Source organism: Notamacropus eugenii, chromosome 3 (assembly GCF_028372415.1).
Source record: "Notamacropus eugenii isolate mMacEug1 chromosome 3, mMacEug1.pri_v2, whole genome shotgun sequence".
Classification (NCBI taxonomy): Eukaryota; Metazoa; Chordata; class Mammalia; order Diprotodontia; family Macropodidae; genus Notamacropus; species Notamacropus eugenii.
The window spans coordinates 294,104,586-294,119,928 of record NC_092874.1 but is presented as its reverse complement, the minus strand read 5'-3'; the positions used below and the strand labels follow the sequence as shown (position 1 = coordinate 294,119,928).

Genomic DNA, 15,343 nt, shown 5'->3' with positions numbered 1-15,343 from the left:
GGGGAGGGACGACACCCACACACACCCACTTATGCATAGATACACATTTTCATGTACAGACTCCCAGTCACAGCCAAGGCAAATTCTACTCTTTCAACTCCCAAGGGGCCCCAAGTCCCACAGCAACTGCCGGGGATTGGCTGTTAAGGTGGGAGGGGTCAGTCCTGGGATAAAGTCGAGGGCCAAGCCTGAGAGTGGAAAGACTGCCACCTTTCCCTCCGCCCAGGGACCAGCTGGGTCTGGTGGGTTGGGGGATCACCCTCCAGGCCACGCCCCCTCCCCTTCCCCTCCCCTTTCCCTGGCAGCCTTTCCCCATCTCCCGGCTCCCAGTCAAGTTTTGTTCTCCCTGTTTCCTGCTTCTCCCTCCTCGTCTCTGGTCATGGTGCAACAGGTGCTCTACAGGGCTCTGGTGTCCACCAAGTGGCTGGCCGAGTCAGTCCGCTCCCAGAAGCTAGGCCCGGGCTTGCGGGTACTCGACGTGTCTTGGTACTCACCTCGGCAGCGCAATGCGCGCCAGGAATACCGAGAGCGCCACATCCCCGGCGCCTCCTTCTTCGACATCGAGGAATGCCGGGACCAGGGGTCTCCCTATGAAATGATGCTACCCAGCGAGGCCGCCTTCGCCAGCTACGTGGGCCGCCTAGGCATCAGCAACAACACGCACGTGGTGGTGTACGACGGCGACGATTTGGGCAGTTTCTACGGCCCACGCGCCTGGTGGATGTTTCGGGTCTTTGGCCACCGCACGGTGTCGGTGCTCAATGGGGGCTTCCGAAACTGGCTGCAGGAGGGGCACCCGGTGACCGCGGAACCTACGAACCCCGAGCCCGCAGTCTTCAAAGCCACACTGGACAAGTCCCTGCTCAAGACCTACGAGCAGATGGTGGAAAACCTGGAATCCAAGCGCTTCCAGATGGTGGACTCCCGGTCCCGAGGGAGGTACCTGGGAACAGAGCCCGAGCCTGATAGCAAAGGTAAGGCGCGGGGTAGGGGTGTGAGCAAGCGAGCTACCTCGTTGACTAGGCTGACTGGGCACCCCTCCTTCCCCCAGACACGGCTTCAACAGCCCACACTGGCTGCCTGAGCTTGGTGGCCCCTGGTGCCTTCTACCAGACCAGTGGATTAAGAGATCGTCAGAGACAACCTCCACACCAGCTGCCCACCATGTTACAGAGCAGAAAAGGGAGGCTCAGAGTGGTCAAGGGGCTTACCCAATGTCACACAGTAGAAAATGAAAGGCTAGGATTTAACCTAAGGTCTTGTCACTACAAATCCACCTCTCCCTCAGTACCCCCCCCCCCCCATGATGCCTCTTGCTTTTATCTTAGGCTCACAGACATAGAACCATCTAGTCTAACCCAATCATTTTATAATTTAGGAAACTGAGGTTCATCTAGTTCAAGTGACTTAGGCAAGAACTCACTTTGTCCAGGACTTTTCCTACTAGCGCCCTGTTGTCTCTGATTCTAGTTTCATAGGCATTTGGGGTGGGGGGAAAGGGCCAGACATCCAGTGATTTGCTCAAAGTGACCTGAATAGTTGTGACTGACTTCTTGGAGGACCTTGGACTCCAGCTCTCAGAGTTTGTTCCATTCACCTCACTCCCCTCCCCTCCTCCACACTCAGTATAAAGACAGCTCTGCTTACCAACAGTGGACTCTTTCCTTTGGAGACACTCCCAGGTCCAGAATTTCCTTGAACCTTGAGATGCAAACGGTCCACATGTCCATCCACTGATTTTTATTGAGAACCTGATAACCAGAGCATTCCTCTAAAGTCCTTTTCTGATGCTTCCTTGTGGTGTGCCTGTGACTCAATTTTCCAAGGTTTTGCCAGTGATTCCCAAGCTCTAGACCTACCATCTTAGATAGGCTGGAAGTCTTGTATGTAAGGATCAGCCCCTAAGTTCCAAGAGATTCCCCATCACATTGGTCACAGAGTCGATTTCATTTTAATTATTTAAAAAGTATAAGCTTAATCATCAACAAATGTGAAGAACAAGAGAGGCCATTCATTCATTGTGTATGAAATAGAATGCTGGATTCCTCAGACATGGCAACTGCTTCTCAAGTTGTAAAGGGGTCATAATCTGAATCAATGGAGGTAAGACCCACATTGATGATTACAGATCTTTGTGGTAGTGAATTATTGTATGCCCTGTGCTAAGTGCTGGGTTAAGATGAAACAAGATCCTTCCTTACCATCTTGGCTTCTGGTCTTATGCTCAGATGTGTCACAAAAGGGCAAATAGAGTGTGTTCAGTCATGCCCATTTGGGATTTTCTTGGCAAAGATACTGGAGTGGTTTGTCATTTCCTTCTCCAGGTTAAGTGACTTGGCCAGGGTCACACAGCTAGTAAATCTAAGATCAGATTTGATGAGTCTTCCTGATTCCAGGTCTAGTTTGCTATATTCACTGTACTGCTTAGTCAGTACAGATTAAGGAAGATTTCCTAAAAGAAAGAGTATGTGGGTTGAATTTTAAAATATGAATACAGAATATAAAAGGCAGAAGGTTGGTAGCAACACTTGTGAACAAAGGCAAAGCAGGGGGAAGGTATACAGGGTGTATAGGGGTGCAGGATGTTGAACACTCCAGTTTGGCTAGAAAAATAGAGTATGTGAAGGAAAATAGTATGACAGAAGGTTGGAAAGGGAGCTGAGAACTTAACACGGGGCAAGTTCACCTTTCTGAACCTCATTTCTCACATCTGTAAAATGGACCTGATAGCTTCTAAGGATACTATCCAATCTGAATCCATGATCCTGTGATGGAACTAGTATCAAACTAAGGAATTTGACCTTGAAACTTGGTAGGTGGCAGAAACCTTTGAAGACAACTGGGGAGAATGGGAGTGGGGGATTGGACTTGATGGCCTTGGAGTTCCTTGGAGGTCTAGAGAACTGAAGGGACTTAATGCAGTTACAATTGGAATCTATACGCTCTAGATTCAAATCCAGAGCTCTTTTCAATGGTTTATGTGGATGCTCTCTCACTCACCTCCTTTCCCCCCTCCCTCAAACAAAACAACTTCTAAAAAAGAATATTTCTGGGAAAGTGCATACCCCAGCTTCTCTCCCACCGTAGGCTAAAAACCTAACCCAACCAGACTTGGTAATCAGAGTTATTTTTTGCAGTTGGAATCTATCCAACTCTTCTCTCTTACCTAGAATGACAGCTTACTTGGATCTCTGACATTTTTTCCCCCTGGCCCAACCCTTTTTCAAAAAAATCTTGAGAAGACAAATTCGATGCCTGACCTTTACACCCCCAGAGCCTAGATTAAGGGGTGAATTATGGTTTTCCAAGAGGGAGGCAGGATCTAGAGAAATTGTGCCCACTTTGTCTTTTTTTTCCAACTCTCCTTAATTGAGCAGGCATTCAAGGGAAAGGAGGGAGATTAGGATATTCCTGGCACCAGGCCAGGCTTCTTCGAGGGAGTGGCATAGAAATCTATGGGGGCTATAGAAAAGCTTGATTCAGAAGGGGCCAGAGATCTCATTCAATATAAGCACCTTCAAGATAGGTTATATTTATTGTCTCTTTTTTCCAGCAGCCTATTTGTCACAGGATTTTTTATACCTGAGTCCGAACTTGTGATGCATTGCTCAAAAAGCCATCCAGATGTGGCTGTGTATCCACAGATACAGATTGGTAGAATTCTTAGTTTTCTTCCAAACATACTCCTCACCTAAAAATTTACTTCGCATTTACTTTATATCTACTTTATAGATGCTATGTAGCTCTCTGATAGGAGATACTATTTTCACCTTTCTATCTCCTGTACCCAGTTGCCTAGTGAAAGGCCAAACGTGCAACAGAGGTTTAGCATGAGTGTTGCTAGGGGACTTTGAGCTTATTAAGTAACTAGTCCCCATCGACCTGTTTGTTTGGTTTTTTTTGTTGTCTCAGTTACAATGCACTGTAGTAACTGTGGAAAGAACCTTGGCTTTGGAGAGTAAGAAGACTTGACCAAATCCCCTCTCTGATGCTCACAGCCTAAGTGACCTTGGTCAGATCCTTTCCATTTTCTGAGCTATAAAGCTAGGAGATTGGACTAAATGATCTTTGAGACTCCTTCCTGCGCTAGAGCTAAGATCTTGTGTTCTATGAATCCTTTCCTCATCATCCCTGACAAGAGACTATCTAGCTCCTGCACGAACTTTTCCAGGAGTGAGAAATGGGTTTTTAATCTGAGAGTCCAGAGTACTTTGATAGATAATTTGATACATTAATACTTTGAAGTATAATTGATTTCCTTTGTAATCATACATATTTTATGCATTTAAAGACGTTCTGTAAATGGGTCCTTATGCTTCCCCAAACTCTCCTGCTGCTAACCAGGGAATGTCCCTAGAGCAAGTGCTCTTAACCTTTTTTCTAACTTTTTTTTTTCTTTTCCTGAACCCCTTTGGAGCAGGAGAGCAGTTTTTTCCCCCATATGCTATCCCCAGCCCTGGAACAGGAAAAGAAAACCTCTAATCAGTCAGCCAATAAACATTTATTAAGCACCTACTATTTACTGTGCTACACTCTGGGGACACAAAAAGAAAAAGAAACAGTGCCTGTCCTCAAGGAGCTTACAATCTTCTATGTTTGTGTGGAGAAGACACCAAGCAGAATATGAACAGATAAGTATATCTTTGGAGTGGGGGGAGGAAATAAATAAGAGAAGGAAGATAGTAAAATCTGTCCTGTGCCCTGAGATGAATTGCTGTTTCTCCTTGGGTCTCAGTTTCCCCATCTGCAAAAATGAAAGTATTGTACTAGATGAGAACTCTTTAAGTTCCCTCCCAGCTCTGAAACCTGTCATTTTAATAAGCCACCCTTCCTGTGGTCACTGACCTCTTAGAGACCGAGACTGAAGTTGACTTTGTTTTCTGAACTAGGCTGAGAAGTGACATTTAGACTAACATCTAATGCTGTCTCCACTTTGCAGCTCCTTAGGTTGTATTTCAAGATAATGGATGTAAAGCTAGAAGAGACCTTAGAAGGATGATCAAATCCATTTATAGGTGATGTATCAGGAAACTGATCCATAAAAATCAGGTGACCACTTGTTCAGGAGGTTGCAGAGGTATCCTGGAAAAAACTGAGAGGAAGCCAAGATGGTAGAGAATTCATTGTAGTATAGTGGAAAGAGTACTGGTCCTGGAATCAGTGGACCTGGGTTCAAATTCCATCTCCAACACATACTAACATACAACCTTAGGTATGACACTTAACTATCCTGAGTCTCAGTTTCCTCATCTAGGAAATAAGGGACTGTTACTAGGCAACTACCGAGATTTCTTCCAGTTCCTCATCTGTGATATTGTTCAATACCCTCATTTTGCAGAAGGGGAAACCGAGGCTTAGAGAAGTTAAGTCACTTGCCCATTGTTGTGTAGATAGGAAGTGGCAGAACCAAGAGTCAAAGCCCACCTCTTCTTAACTCCAAATCCAGTCCTCCAGCACAATGAATCTGTGTTAGATTCCTGGTGCATAGTGAGAGCTTAATGAGTGCTCATTGATTGACTAATTCAGGTATAAGTTGGACTATATGGCCCCTGAGCCCTTAGATTCCTACATCTAAAGTTGGAAGGAACCTCTGAGGCCATCTGGTTTAACTCCCTCATTTTACAGATGGGGAAACTGAGGCCCAGAGAGGGGAAGTAACTCCCCTTGATCATAGATTTAGAGCTGGAATGGACACTGGAACTCATTTAAGTCCAACACCCTCCTTTTTTTTAGATGATGAGACCAAGAGGGAAATAGCTTGCCTAAGGTCACACATCCACACATCAGGGGTCAGAGCTGGACTGAAACACCACCACTGGCTCTTATCTAGCCCCCTTTTCATTCTTCTCTGTCCTGCTTTCCAAATAAGCCCAGCCTTTGTTAGAGCAAAGGGCCAGTGTTCAAGAATATTCAGGGAATGAGGAAGGAAAAGTCACTTAGCTTTGTACCTGGCACTTAGTCACTACATATTAAATGGTTGATTAGAATCATAGGTTTAGAGATGGAAAGGATCCATGAAGTGAAATCAATCTTCTTTTTACAGAAAAGCAAACAGGCCCAGAGAGTTCAAAGGAGTTGCCTAGGTAGTATCTCACATGGAATCCAAGTATTCAAGGCAGGATTTAATACCCAGGATTCCTGACTCCCAAGTTCAGCATTCTATCTATCCTACCACACTGACTTGCAATGACCATATCCCCCACTTGCCTACTCACATTACCCCTGACTCAAAGCCCATGCTTTTCCCATTCCCTTAACCTGCCTCACCACAAAAGGAAGTTCTCTGAACCCAAATGGCTTGGAGCCCATACCCAGTTCAGAGCCCCTAGCACCTAGAAATCCAAATGTGTGTACAATGTTTGAATCCCCAGTGAGAAGGATGAGGTGGTAGACAGGGGAGACTGTCATCAAATAGTATTTAGTTTCCTGACTTAATAGTTTAGTCATCCAAAACCCTTCCTTCACAAAAAACTCTGAGGGAGAGAGTACAAAGATTCACCCCATTTTACTGCTGAGGAAATGGAGACGATGGGAGATGATTTGCCCAGAATCAGACAATTATCAGATAATTGAGCCATGTTTTAAATGTGAATCTTCCAGTCTAAGGGCAAGGCCACTACTTCTGCTCTGTAACACTCAGCCAACAAGCATCTATGTGCCAGATATTGTAGTGAGTACTAAGAATACAGATGGAAAAGTAAGATGGCCCCTAACTTTGAGATTACAATATAATAGGAGAATATAGCTTGTTCATAGATGCTGGATATGTCACTAGTAGTCCAGGGGATGGCCGTCCTTGAAAGGAAGTCTACCTCTGGGCTCAAATGGATCCAGCCTCAAGCCCAGAGGGAACTTGACCTCAAAGAGAAGTACTGGGATTTTTTTTTCCTCATATACTATCCCCAACCCTGGAATAGCAAAAGAAAACTTCTAATCAGTCGGTCAATAAACATTTATTAAGCACATACTATTCACTCTGCTAAGCTCTGGGGATACAAAAAGAGGGAAAAAAACCAGTGCCTGTCCTCAAAGAGCTTACGATCTTTTGTTTGTGTGGGGAAGACAGAAAGCAGGATGATATGAACAGATAAGTATATCTGGGGTGGGGGTGAATAAATGAGAGAGGGAAGATAGTAGAAAGAAGACAGTTTGGGAAAGGTTTCCTGTAGAAGATGGGATTTTAGTTGGGGCTTAAGTGTGGCTCGTATTTAGGGTCTCCCTAAAAGAGAATAATAAAAAGTTACTGACTGAATGAACTTTAGAGGCCTTTGGGTCTAACCTTTTCATTTAAAAAGAGAGGAAGCTGGGACTCAGAGATTGATTGGCTACCTAAGGTCACATAGATAAAGTTATGTGGCATTTGATCCCAGGTCTTTCTGACTCTGAAATCCAGTGACCAATCCAGTACACTACACTGGTTTACTATATGAAATACCAGGTATAGGACAACTATTTATTTCCTTCAACTCAAAAGAAATGCTTAAAATGCAAAAGACTCATCAGTGACCATTGATAAGTACTTATATGAAACAATCTCTATTCACTCCTCATACGCTAGTAGGAAAGATTGGTGAGGCTATTGAACAGGTATTTAACATATTTTCCTCGTCTCTATTGTTGAGGGAGCCCAGAGTAAGAATGTATGGATGAATAAATAAGAAAGCATGTATTAACCACTCACTCTGTGCAAAGCCATGTGATGTGCTAAAATACAAACAGAAAGACAAGACAGCCCCTGCTTTTAATGGTGAGATGTTGACTTGGGAGGAGCAGGCAGCCACAAAGCAGGTAGTGTGTCAGCAGAATGACTAAGGGAAAATGTAATCAGCTCCTATCCACTATCCACATGATAGTGCTGGCCAGATACTTTCTATCCCCACCCCAAGCTTAAAGTCTCTGGGGAGGGAGGGCCAGCAAACTGAGCTGAGGCTCAGAACAGTATCATGTTCCTCAGAGAGGAGATTATGGGGAGGGCGGAGTTGACCATAGCCAGTGACCAGGGTGCAGGGGGACTCTGACATTCTGAATATCATAAAAGAGAATGGAGGGACTAGACTGGCTTTTTTCAGTCTCAGATCGCTGCAGTCAGTAGTGTGAGAAGAGTAATGTCTCTCTAATCCAAGTTTTCTTAATTTGGAGGCCATGAAGTTTTTTTTCTTTTTTAAACATATTTGTGTTTATTTTATGAAATGTTTCTCAATTACATTTTAAAATTTTTTTACAGTTTTAGAATTTTGAGTTCCAAATTCTCTCCCTTCCTCCCACCCCTTGAGAAGGCAAACAACATATCAACTCTACATGTGAAGTCACACAAAACATTTCATATTAGCCTTGTTGCAAAAGAAACATACACAAATAAAAAAAGTTAAGGGGAGAAAAGTATGCTTCAGTTTGCACTCAGAGTAATGAAATTGTTTTTCAAAATTGATATTGATGACTCTTCCATTGTAATTGGTTTGCATTGTAATTCTACATATTTTATTAATTTAAAAACTTGATTCAGAGGATTACGTAGGCTTCACCTGACTGCCCACTCAAATAAAATATGTAGAATTAACAATACAAACCAATTACATTGGAAGACTTCTATTGTTTTTGAAAAGCAAAAATTTAAAAAACAAATTTGTAAAAACAATGACTAAATGCAAATTGAAACCAGAGGAGAAAGTGAGGCTGGTGACCTTGCACTGATCTTCCTCACTTAAATCCAATTCCCTTGCATATCATGGCATCATCTCCCTGATGTCTTGGTCCTCTTTGAGAATGAAGGACAAATAGCACAAATCCATTTTTTGACTTGGGGAGGTGGGGAAATTGGGCTCTTAAAAAGCCCAAGTCCCATTCTCAGGTCCAATTCTTCTTTCTCCTTCTCCCTCCTCTTCCTTCCTCCTTCTCCCTTCCTCTTCCTCCTCCCCTACTTCCTACCCTCCCTTTATTTTCCCTCCCCTCCTTCTCCCTCCCTTCTTCTCCTCCCCTCCCTCCTCCCCCCCCTTTTTATGCTCTCTCTCCCCCTCCCTCTCATCTATTCACTGTGCCACCTAGCTGCCCCTAAGTAACTAGATTGACAGTTTGACGTGATGACATCTTCCCTTTCTGTAGTACTTTAAGGTTCCCAAAGCTCTTCCCTCAACATCCTTGCAAAGCACAGAGTTGTCTTTACCCACAGAATCGTAGATTCACTCCCTCTGTTTATCCACAGTACTCTGCTCGGGGTAGACACCGAACAAATACTTGTTGATTAATTGGCCCCTATGACTTCTCAGTTGGCACGTTGGGATATGAAGAAAGGGATAGATAATTGTTAAGTATTATAGATACATGCCTTTTTTGTGGTAGTTGGCATTTTAACAAGCACTTTTTATAGCCCAGTTCATAAAGGTGTCTCTTTAATGGATCGTAGGGAATGCCTGAGGCAACAGCCTGAGGTGATCCCCCACAGAAAGCTCATCTGGTCTTCACCACGTAGGACAGTGCCCAGAAGAGGAGAGAGGAAGATTGTGATCCTCTTCTCTCTCCTTCCGGTCAAACCACACCATTGCATTCAGTTCTTTGTGCCACATTAATTTTATTTTTATTTCAAGGTTCTTATTAAACATATATGATGGAAAAATTTCTGTGAATACACTCATCATCAGATCATCTGTACACATAAAAATGCTGGAGGGAGAGAATGACACCTTGAAACTAAACACTTCTGAGCTTCTGTAACTGGTGGCCTGAGGGGGTGTCCCTATAAAAACTCGATCAACTCAACTCTGCTCTTCTGGAAAGTTATGACACTCCCCATTTCCTAAATCTGGCCCGCAGGAGAAAAGGATATTGGCACTAATGCATTAAATGCATCAAATTTCTGTGGAAGGAACTCTTAGGGAATGCGAAAAAGCCCAACTGCACTTCAAAAGGCACATTCTTGATCCATTCAGGGGCACAGACCCAATCCTCCTTTTAGATCTCTGGTGTGAAGTAGCCATACAGAATACAAAATCCTGGGTAATACTGAGCAATCCTTACAAAATTCAAGGCAAGCTAGGTTGGTGCCACATCCTAGAAAGGGCATTAATGAGAATATTTAGCCCAGAGAACAGAAGGTTGACTTGGGATATGAAAGCTGGTCCCTGTGAGCTCAAACTTACTAAACAGGTTGTTATCCTTCATCTTTGGTCTCTCACTTGAAGGATATTTTTCAGGGAGAGAGTTAAATCTCTTCTACTCAGAGGGCAAAACTAAGGGTCATGCTTGGAAGCAAGAGGAAGGCATGCTTTTTTGCTCGGTAAAAGGAGATTCTAATTAGAGCTGTTTCCAAGTGGAATGACCTACTTGTTTTCAAGTGGTCAGTCACTTATTTTATAGAGGGAATTTCATTCTATTCCATGATAGTTTGGTCTAGATGATCCCTGCAAATCTATGGTGCTGATTGTATCCAATTCCCACTTTTTATTTTACTCATTTGTTTATTCATTCATCCATCCACCCATCTATTATTCAGTCATTTATCTATCTATCTATCAGTCTATATCTATCTATCTATCAGTCATTTATCTATTTATTTATCTCAAGGAAGTAACTAAGGCTGAGTAGGGGGAAATGACTTGCTCATGGTCACATAGCTATAAATAGTAGTAGGAGCTAATAATAAGCTAGTAAGACTTAAACCCAGGTCTCTTTTCTCCATGCTTAGTACTTTTACCACTAAGAACCTCTTCTCTAATCCAATCAAACAAACATTAAGTGCCTATTAACTGTGACACTAGGCAAATTACTTAACCCTAATTGCCTCCAAATTTAAAAAATGAGAGAAAAAGAAACTCCATCCTTAAGGAACTTGTATTCTACCTCATGGTGACAGGGCTACAACATGGAAACAGCTACATTGACCCATCTCCCACCTGGCTTCTTACATTGTATCAACTTATATGTAGATAGGTTCTCTCCTATAGAATGTAAGATCCATGAAGGCAAGGATGGTGTCTTTTTGTCAGAGTAGTCCAGTGTCTTAACATGATGCCTGGTACATAGAATTTGCTTAATTAGAGGTTTGCTGATTGATTCTTAATCTGGAAATCAGTCATTCTTAAGAGCTAGATTTGTTGTCTGAGGACATTTTGCTACTGATCTCCTGTGGGCAAGTCAACTTTTCTGAACCTCAGTATTCCTATCTATTAAATGAAGAGACTGAATTAAATAGTCCTCAAAGTCCCTTCTAACTCTAATTCTTTTGTCCTCTTTTCCTTTCATTCAAAATTGGCTTTCTTGCTTTTCCTTACACATGCCACATCTTTCCCCACCTCTATACCTTTGCACTAACTACCTTGAATACTTGGAATGCTTCTGTTTCTTAGAATTCCTGGTTTCCTTCAGGATTCAGGTCAAGCACCACCTCCTACATGAAGTCTCTCCTCATCTCCCACTACCACCACCTCAAGTACTAGTACCTTCTTCCCACCAAAATTTACCTGATAACTCTTTTGTATGTTTTTGGTTGTTGTTGGATTTTTATGTTAATATATATGTATGTTTCTACCATTTTACTATTAAAATAGGCTCCTTGAGAGCAAGGTCTCTTGTTTTGTTTTTATATCCCCTCTGACTGGTACAGTTCCTAATAAATAGGATTATAGGATCTTGGATTTAATTTGGAAAAGGAACCTTAGAGGCCACCGAGTCTGACCTTTTTAGTTTATAGATAGGAAAAATGGGCCCCAGAGAATTCAAAAGACTTGTCCACTCCTAGTAAGTGTTAGAGGCAGCCTATGAACCCTGGCCTTCCTGCCTCCTAAATCCAGCATTCTATCCATTATGGCACATTGTTTCTGATGATAGGTGCTTAATAAATGCTTATTGATTGGTTGCTGTGGTCCATCCATCACCTCTAACTCTTTCCTCCCTTTTTCCTGTGTCCTTGGTCTCTTCCTGGGCCTGACTCAGACCTGGAACCCGGCCACATCCCTGGCTCCCTGAACATGCCTTTCACCGACTTCCTGACGTCAGAAGGCTTAGAAAAGAGTCCTGAGGAGATTCGGGCTATGTTCAAGGAGAAGAAAGTGGATCTCTCAAAGCCGCTGATTGCCACCTGCCGCAAGGGGGTCACTGCTTGCCACATTGCCCTTGCTGCCTACCTCTGTGGCAAGCCTGATGTAGCTGTGTATGATGGCTCCTGGTCCGAGTGGTTCCGCCGGGCACCTCCTGAGCTTCGGGTCTCTCAATGGAAAGGAGGAAAAGCATGAGTAGGAATGGGGAAAGGACAAGATGACCCTTTCCTTGCCCTCTCCCCTCTCCTAGATCAACCAGTTGAGCCATCGTGGATCTAGGGACCCATCTTTACCTACAATCCTCTCTGAAATGATGTTTAGTTTATACATTTTTTTCTTACCAGTTTTTGTAAAAGATTGAAGAGTTTCTGGGGTATCTTATGTAAAGATTTCCTTCATTCTCCCTTGTCAGTTGTGGAATAAATTCTCCCCTTTCTGAGATGCTATTTGAGATTCTCTTCCTGGACTGAGCTATTAGCGAAAGCATGTGGTCATAGAAAGGACAGTTAATAAGGGTTCAAATCTCACCTCCAATATGTACTACATGTGTAAGTCACTTATTCATTCACACTCAGTTTATCCCTCTGTAAAATGGGTATATTACTTGAGATACTTGAACTGAAACTAGGAGTTCTAGGAGTTCTTGCCTAATAGAAGTGTTCAGCCTACAGGTTATCTGAAAAACTGTCATTCAGGATCAGTTAGTTTTGTTTCTTTGGCTCCAGAAAACAGAATGTAGAGCACTGAATATCGGTTACAGGGAGGGAAGTAGGTCTCAAGATTTTATGGGAAGGATTTTCTAACCCAGAGTTATCTCAAGGTAAGGGGAGGCAATAGGCTGCCCTTGAAGGTAGTGAGTATTGGAAGTCTTCAAACAGAGGTAAGGGGATTACTGCTTAGGTAGTTGATGGTCAAAAGGACCTCTGAGGTACCTTTCATTTCTGAGTAGCTGGAATCAAGAGTTCACTTGACATAACCCAGTTGCCATCATGGACTCAATCGTGATTCAAGCCCTCCAGGCCTGGACCTGTGATTTCACCAATATAAGGAATTCCCTCTACCAATGAGTAGTTTAGTAACTTTCTGCTATTTAAAATACCCTTAGAGTAGGGTTTCTTAGTATTCTGTGAGTCTTGGACCCCCAGGCAGTAGGTCCAATGAAGCCTACGGACACCTTAAATTATCTTGTTAAAGGCAGAAAAATGTATAGGATTGCCAAGGACACTTATTCTATTGAAATAAAGCTGCATTTTTCTCCATCTAAGTTCATGGATCCCCAAAGGGGACCCCAAGTTAAGAAATCCTGATTTAGAGAGTTGCCCAGGACACCTGGAATTAAGTGACTTGCCCAGGGTCACACAATCTGTGTTAGAATCTCAAGAATTATATTTGAGAGCCAGGAAGGAGGTGGAGGTATGAAGGTCACTGGGTGACTCCTTATCCCAGTAGGTATGTACTTTCCTCATCATAAGCAGTAGTGGGGAGCTTAGAGGCCAGTCAGTCGAATCTGGATGCTGAAGCTCAGTTAGAAAGAACCCATAGAAAGGTATCTGTGTGGCCCTAGACAAGTCACTCCCTTGAACTTTCCTCACCTGTAAAATAAAGGGATCAGATGTCCAAGTTCCTACTTTACATGGTATGTCTGTGTAAACTATCCCATGAGCCCTTGAGTTTGACCAATGGCTTGTCCACCTTCAAAATCATGGCATTTGGCGTCCAAGAACCTAAGTCCAAGTGATGTCTTTGACATTTACTACTGTGTGACTTTGGGTCAAATCACCTCTCTCCTCCCTGAGTCTCAATGTCCTCAGATGTAAAATAAAAGATGGATTAGATGTAGGGCTTCCAAGATCTCTTCCAATTCTGGATCTATGGAAGATGACTATAATTGGGGACAGAAGACATGAGGTTTGAATGCCAAAGTCTATCCTATTCTTATATCCTAACTCCCTTGCCAGCCCCATTACTGCCTCAGTGATAACATACTCAGACTGGCTCATCTCAAACTCCATCCCCCAGACCATTATTCTACTGCATTTGTCCTCCCGAACCACCCTATCCCTTTCCTCTCCATCCTTCTGGATGGGGGCCTGAGAGAGTCAGCCATCCAGTGAAGGTAAGAGCCCTGGGTATTGTGGTCTCCATGGCAACCATTGACTACAACTCAGGAGGGCTGTTGCCTGGTAGGCAGCCAGGCCTCTGAGTCCTGTGTGCTCATCAGAGCCAGAGCAGAGATCGCAGGGATTTTGAAGACTTTGTAGGTGTGAAGAAGGTATGAGAGAACTGATTACACAGGTGAGGCAGGTGGGGGTGGAATTTGGTTCCTTCAACCCACTGGGTTGTGTCCCACTGGGACATGTGTGGCTGTTGAAACCTTCCACTGCTTTCTGGATTTCTCTCCCCTCCATACTTGGAGACAGGGGTGAAAGGAGCCCTTCTCTCCAGGTAATATGAGCTATCTCAGGAAGTAGTGAGTTTCCTGACACTGAAGACATCCAAGAGGAGCATGGATGCTCTCGAGAAGATTTCTGCATGTGGATATGAACCCATATTTGGGTCAGGGCTGTACCTGTTAATCAGGTGGTAAAAACTGAACCCTCTGGGCATAATGTAGGTGAGATGGAGGGATTGTTTCCTGGATGGAGTGTAGAGCAGTAGCATCTATCTTAGACCATATTTGGATGGTGGGGCCTACTTGGAAAAGCATAAATCAAAGGACCTGTTCTCTGACATCATTTGCCATGTGACCTTTCATCTGAATTAGAGCTAGGAAGGGCATTGGAAGTCATCTGACCCAACCTCACTGGAAACTGAGGCCCAGAGAAGTAAAGGGATTTGTCCAAATTGACACAGGTATTTTATGGCAAAGATGGAGATTTACTGAGTAAATGTTGTTTCCTAGTAAGTCACTTTATATCCCTGGGCCTCGATTTCTTCAACTGTAAAATGAAAAGGCTGGTCTGGATGACTTCCAACACCCATTTCTTCCATCTCTAATTTTTGGTCAAAGATTGAACATGCCTTCTGATTCCTCCACCCAGGAAGATATGGGAGTGTCCTCAGGCAGAAAGACTCATGTTCCTTGTTCCATGCCTCTAAAATGGGCCTCACCTATTAGAGCTTAAAGGAACCTGAGGGGAATTTTCAAGGTCTTCTGGTCCAAATCCTCTGATTCTATAATTGAGGAAGGAGAGGTACCTGCTGGCTGTGTGACCTTGGGTAAGTCATGTAACTTCTATGGGCCCCAAGCCCTAAGGCTTGAAGTACCAGGGCACGGGTTGGTCTGCACTCATAGAGAAGGCTTACCTAGTGGG

The 15,343-nt window shown here is 43.6% G+C and overlaps 2 protein-coding genes across 8 annotated transcripts in view; both read left to right on the top strand.

The window, feature by feature from the left end:
- Nucleotides 1-155: 155 nt before the first annotated feature.
- Nucleotides 156-12,475, top strand: TST (thiosulfate sulfurtransferase). Its single transcript, XM_072655946.1, has 2 exons — nucleotides 156-974; nucleotides 11,926-12,475. Exons 1-2 carry the CDS (start codon nucleotides 380-382, stop codon nucleotides 12,222-12,224), a joined length of 894 nt encoding a protein of 297 aa, XP_072512047.1. The 5' UTR covers nucleotides 156-379; the 3' UTR covers nucleotides 12,225-12,475.
- A 1,706-nt stretch (nucleotides 12,476-14,181) lies between these two features.
- Nucleotides 14,182-15,343, top strand: part of CIMIP4 (ciliary microtubule inner protein 4) — a 42,615-nt gene continuing 41,453 nt past the window's right edge. For 3 of the 7 annotated variants that reach the window (XM_072655953.1, XM_072655956.1, XM_072655950.1), the window contains exon 1: nucleotides 14,183-14,324. The gene's annotated coding sequence lies outside the window, so the exon portion shown is untranslated. Of the gene's footprint in view, nucleotides 14,325-15,158; nucleotides 15,249-15,343 lie in introns of those variants that run through there. The other 4 variants (XR_011977416.1, XM_072655954.1, XM_072655957.1 and 1 more) reach the window with 4 other exon arrangements.

Excerpts from the sequence above, each read along its gene's own strand:
- TST (XM_072655946.1), top strand. The coding sequence starts at position 380 with ATGGTGCAACAGGTGCTCTACAGGGCTCTGGTGTCCACCAAGTGGCTG. Across the intron at positions 975-11,925 it reads GCCCGAGCCTGATAGCAAAG|ACCTGGAACCCGGCCACATC; the intron begins GTAAGGCGCGGG and ends GGCCTGACTCAG.